The sequence below is a fragment of the Cupressus sempervirens genome, chromosome 7 (genome assembly GCF_028749045.1).
Source record: "Cupressus sempervirens isolate cs-2001-9-10 chromosome 7, ASM2874904v1, whole genome shotgun sequence".
NCBI lineage: Eukaryota > Viridiplantae > Streptophyta > Pinopsida > Cupressales > Cupressaceae > Cupressus > Cupressus sempervirens.
Genome location: NC_143124.1, coordinates 645,324,370 through 645,328,017, shown reverse-complemented (window position 1 = coordinate 645,328,017; position 3,648 = coordinate 645,324,370). Strand labels below are relative to the sequence as shown.

At 35.4% G+C, this 3,648-nt stretch overlaps 1 protein-coding gene across 2 annotated transcripts; it reads right to left on the bottom strand.

Moving 5' to 3' along the window:
- Positions 1-710: 710 nt before the first annotated feature.
- Positions 711-3,239, bottom strand: LOC149548328 (subtilisin-like protease SBT2.5). 2 transcript variants are annotated; one of them, XM_089792411.1, is made up of 3 exons: positions 2,844-3,239; positions 1,445-1,592; positions 711-1,237 (listed from the first exon to the last, which is right to left on the bottom strand). In XM_089792411.1, exons 1-3 carry the CDS (start codon positions 2,933-2,935, stop codon positions 1,172-1,174), a joined length of 306 nt encoding a protein of 101 aa, XP_089648537.1. In that variant the 5' UTR covers positions 2,936-3,239; the 3' UTR covers positions 711-1,171. The 2 variants fall into 2 exon arrangements, with proteins under 2 accessions (XP_089648537.1, XP_089648538.1); XM_089792412.1 differs by having other exon boundaries at positions 1,445-1,586.
- Positions 3,240-3,648: the final 409 nt, after the last annotated feature.

The following is a 3,648-nucleotide window of genomic DNA, read 5'->3' as shown; positions in this document are numbered from 1 at the left end:
TCTCTATGATTTGTATAATGAACTTATTTTGACTATAATCTCACTCTTCTTTTCAATTAATAATTTACATACGTAAATTTAAGAGAAACATTAAAGTTCAATTTCTGTGAACTAAAAGGTACATCATATGAAGGAGATACTTAACCTTTTTATAATCTTTCTATATGATTTATGTTATAATTGGCTGAATACACATGGATCAATCTTAGTAAGGTCATCCAACATTGTTATGAGTCGCATTTAAGATTCAGAGAAGATTGAAGGTTGACGCTTGATCTTGATAAAATTATCCAGCATGGTCAAATTAGTGGTCATAAGCATGGTTAAGCTTGATTTTGCTATCATCATTCCCCGTAACGTGAAGAGAAAAGTAAAGCTTGATCTCGTGAAGAGTTGAATGCTGAGCGTCGTCATAAACTCTTGAGAAAAGCTTAGACCAACTTAACCAGACCAAAAGCTCTTTTTGTAATGATTTAGTTCTTTAATAATGTTATACCAAACTCTCGAGAAAAGCTCAGACCAATTTGTCATTTGAACTGTAAGAACTGTGTGATAACTGACTTTTCGAAATTAATGATTTACTTCTTTGACATAATGATTTACTTCGTTTATGCCATACCAAACTATTAACTTTAGTTTAAGTGATTATCCAAAAAGTACGTCAAAACACACTGTCTAATCCTAGCTTTAATCGACATAAACAATGTCTGTTGATCTCAGAGAATAATAAATCAAAACCGTCCGTTTACATGGCATAAAATATTGGCCTTTAATCATGACAATTATTCAAGCAAGCTGTAAATGGCATAAAAAAACTGCCTTACAAAAACAGGTGCCGTTTTAACTAAAATGCTTGCAAGTGGTACCGACTGTTGTATCAGTATTCTTAGAAAGAGATGTACCACGAGCTTAATCTGTTAAGAGTGACTTGTCAGCTGGCTGATCCATCTTTGTACAGCCCACTGAAAATGTCTCTATTCTTATTCAACTTTACAGCAGTTACTAGGTACTATCCCATTTAATCCTTCCATTTATTACTCTGCTAAAACGAGATGCGTGCGATGCTGTCTCAGCTCATCATTGCCATGATTTTATGACCACAATTATGAATCTGACATCAAACCCAAACAATAACTCACTAACTACCTAATCTTAATCACAACAAAAACTCTTACGTGCCGATCTCCTGGTCTTTCTCAACAACTCTTACTCCATCTGCAGATCTCAGCTTCTCCGCCTATCCACACACAATCATAAACTCAGGTTATCCAGCTTACTTACCCACTTGAGAAAAAGAGAGAAAAATAGTTTTAAAAAACACTTTTAGGGTTTAGGCTGAAGCAAGAAATGTTGTCTCAATGGAATATAACACTTTGAAACTTTGTATTGAAAAAAGATAAATTCTTCCTGTCGAGAGAAAATGGTGTTAGCGAGATCTATGAACCTGTTCGGATGTCATCTCAGCAGCAAAACCATCGACAATCACCCAAGAGAAGCGCTTCTTGAAAGTGCCCGGCTTCAAGGTTCTCTGCAGCAGCATGTCATGCTTCTTCTTCACATATTTATCCAGCTGCTGTGCCGCACTTCTGTTGCTGTTTATACAAACCCATTAGCTTCTCTTACCGTTTGTACAAAACCATTTACTTAATAATGATATCAAACTTCAGGAAAATCTCTCACATTCAAATCTAAAACAGTAGTGATAACCGAACCTTACATAATGTAATTTATATTGAACAGAAGGGATAATCCAATTCTTGGACAATCTAATTTTAAAACATCACCCATAATACAGCTATTACACAATTCAATCTAAAACAACAGCGATAACCCAACTCCCACAAAACTCATAAAGAGTGCTGCTAAATCAGTTATCACGCAATCTAATCTAAAAATAGCAGCCATGATCCAAATATCACAAAATATAATTTAAAAAAGTGTACATCCATAACTCAACTCCTACACAATCTAATAAAAAAACAGCAAGCACAACCTAACTCTTACACAATCTAATCTAAAAGCAATGGCAACAAGTCCACTCTCCCCCAACCTAATTGAAAGTCAGCTACAATAACTCAAAATTTCAATATTCTAATCTCAAAACGGTGAGATAATCCAACTTTCACACAATCTAATCCAAAAACAGCTGCAATAACCTCTTACACAATCTAAAAAAATAGGCGCACTAATCCAACTCCTACATAATTTAATCCAGAAGAGTTGATAATCTCTCACATAATCTAATCCTAAACAAATGGCCATAACCTATCTCTCACACAGTCTAATCTAAAATTAGTAGGGCCATAACCTATCTCACACAGAGTCTAATCTAAAATTAATAGGAAAAACCTAACTTTTGTACAATGTATTTGAAAAACAGTAACCCAAAACTAACAATAATAATTCAACTCTCACACAATTTAATCCAAAAACCACTCCCATAATCCAAACTTTCATCCAATCTAATCCATAAACAACAGCTACAATAACCCAATCATGATCTCAAAATACAAAAAACAACGATAACCCCATTTACTTATCTGACATCTACAACCAAAGAAACCAATAATGTGGATCCAATACAAGCCATGATTAAGCAAGGAGACCCACTCAGTTTCAGGAGCTCAAACATATGTACCGACTAATGAATCAATTACAAGGCTCAAGAAAGAAGACCCAACTCTGCTTCAGAACTCGAATACTCGTACCTACAACTAATGAATGATCTTTGAATTCTAACCCTAATTTGTACAAATTTGATGACAATTCCGGGCAAAAGGTGACCTAGAGTATTATAATGATTGATATTGAATACATGAATGCAGTTATGGAAAGAGAAATACCTGTCAGCCCTGAGACGCTCGTATTCAGGATCAAATGCCATCATGACCAAGTAAACTTCTTGAGGAGGAGGAGGAGGAGAATGAGGTCCCATGTTCTCAGTTTCACTGACTTCTCCACACAAGAAGCTCTGCTGTGGGTTAGTTATGTGTTGTGCTTTTCTTTCTTTCTTTTTATCTGATAGATAGTAATTTGATTTGTGTGGAGGTGAGGAGATCTGGATTTGGCAGAGAAATGACGAAAGCCAGAAGAATTGGCAGAGAAAGAGACAAGCGAAATGAAAAGAAAAAATGAAAGCCTTGGATCCGACAACTGTTTGTATATAGCTTGCTTGGAAGGGGTGAGCACCATAATTTTGTTAGGTGAGATGTCAAGCAGTCCTTGCCTTTCTTCCTATTGATCATGTCTGAAACCTTTGTGTTTTTATAATATTCTAGTGTGACGGTGAGTATTTTTGTTTTATCTCTTGATATTAAAGAGCCAGAATGGCAATGTTGTGAGAGCCTTTTCACCAAAGTCAGTGACCCACATGGCCTTCCTGATATACTATTCATTTGAATAATGTTTTATAGACAAGGGTTGTTTGCCACTTTCCTTTCATGGTCGTGGGGTTCTCATTTCTTTTTGATGGAGGAATCTTTGACCCAATGAAGATAAGTAGCTTATTCCTTAACTTCACTTTAATGGTGAGCTGCCACTTTATCATGACTATAGAGTTCTTAACTTTTGTGCATTTCAAAATGCCTTTTATGTTTCTCTCTTTCAAGATTCCTTGCCCAAAAATATTTCTATCTATACTTTTCTACA

Bases quoted from the DNA above. Each gene is read 5' to 3' on its own strand.
- LOC149548328 (XM_089792411.1), bottom strand. From the start codon at position 2,935: ATGGGACCTCATTCTCCTCCTCCTCCTCCTCAAGAAGTTTACTTGGTC. The intron at 1,593-2,843 runs GTATTTCTCTTT...TTGTATAAACAG, and splicing joins GAGCGTCTCAGGGCTGACAG to CAACAGAAGTGCGGCACAGC. The intron at 1,238-1,444 runs GTTCATAGATCT...GTGTGTGGATAG, and splicing joins CTGAGATGACATCCGAACAG to GCGGAGAAGCTGAGATCTGC.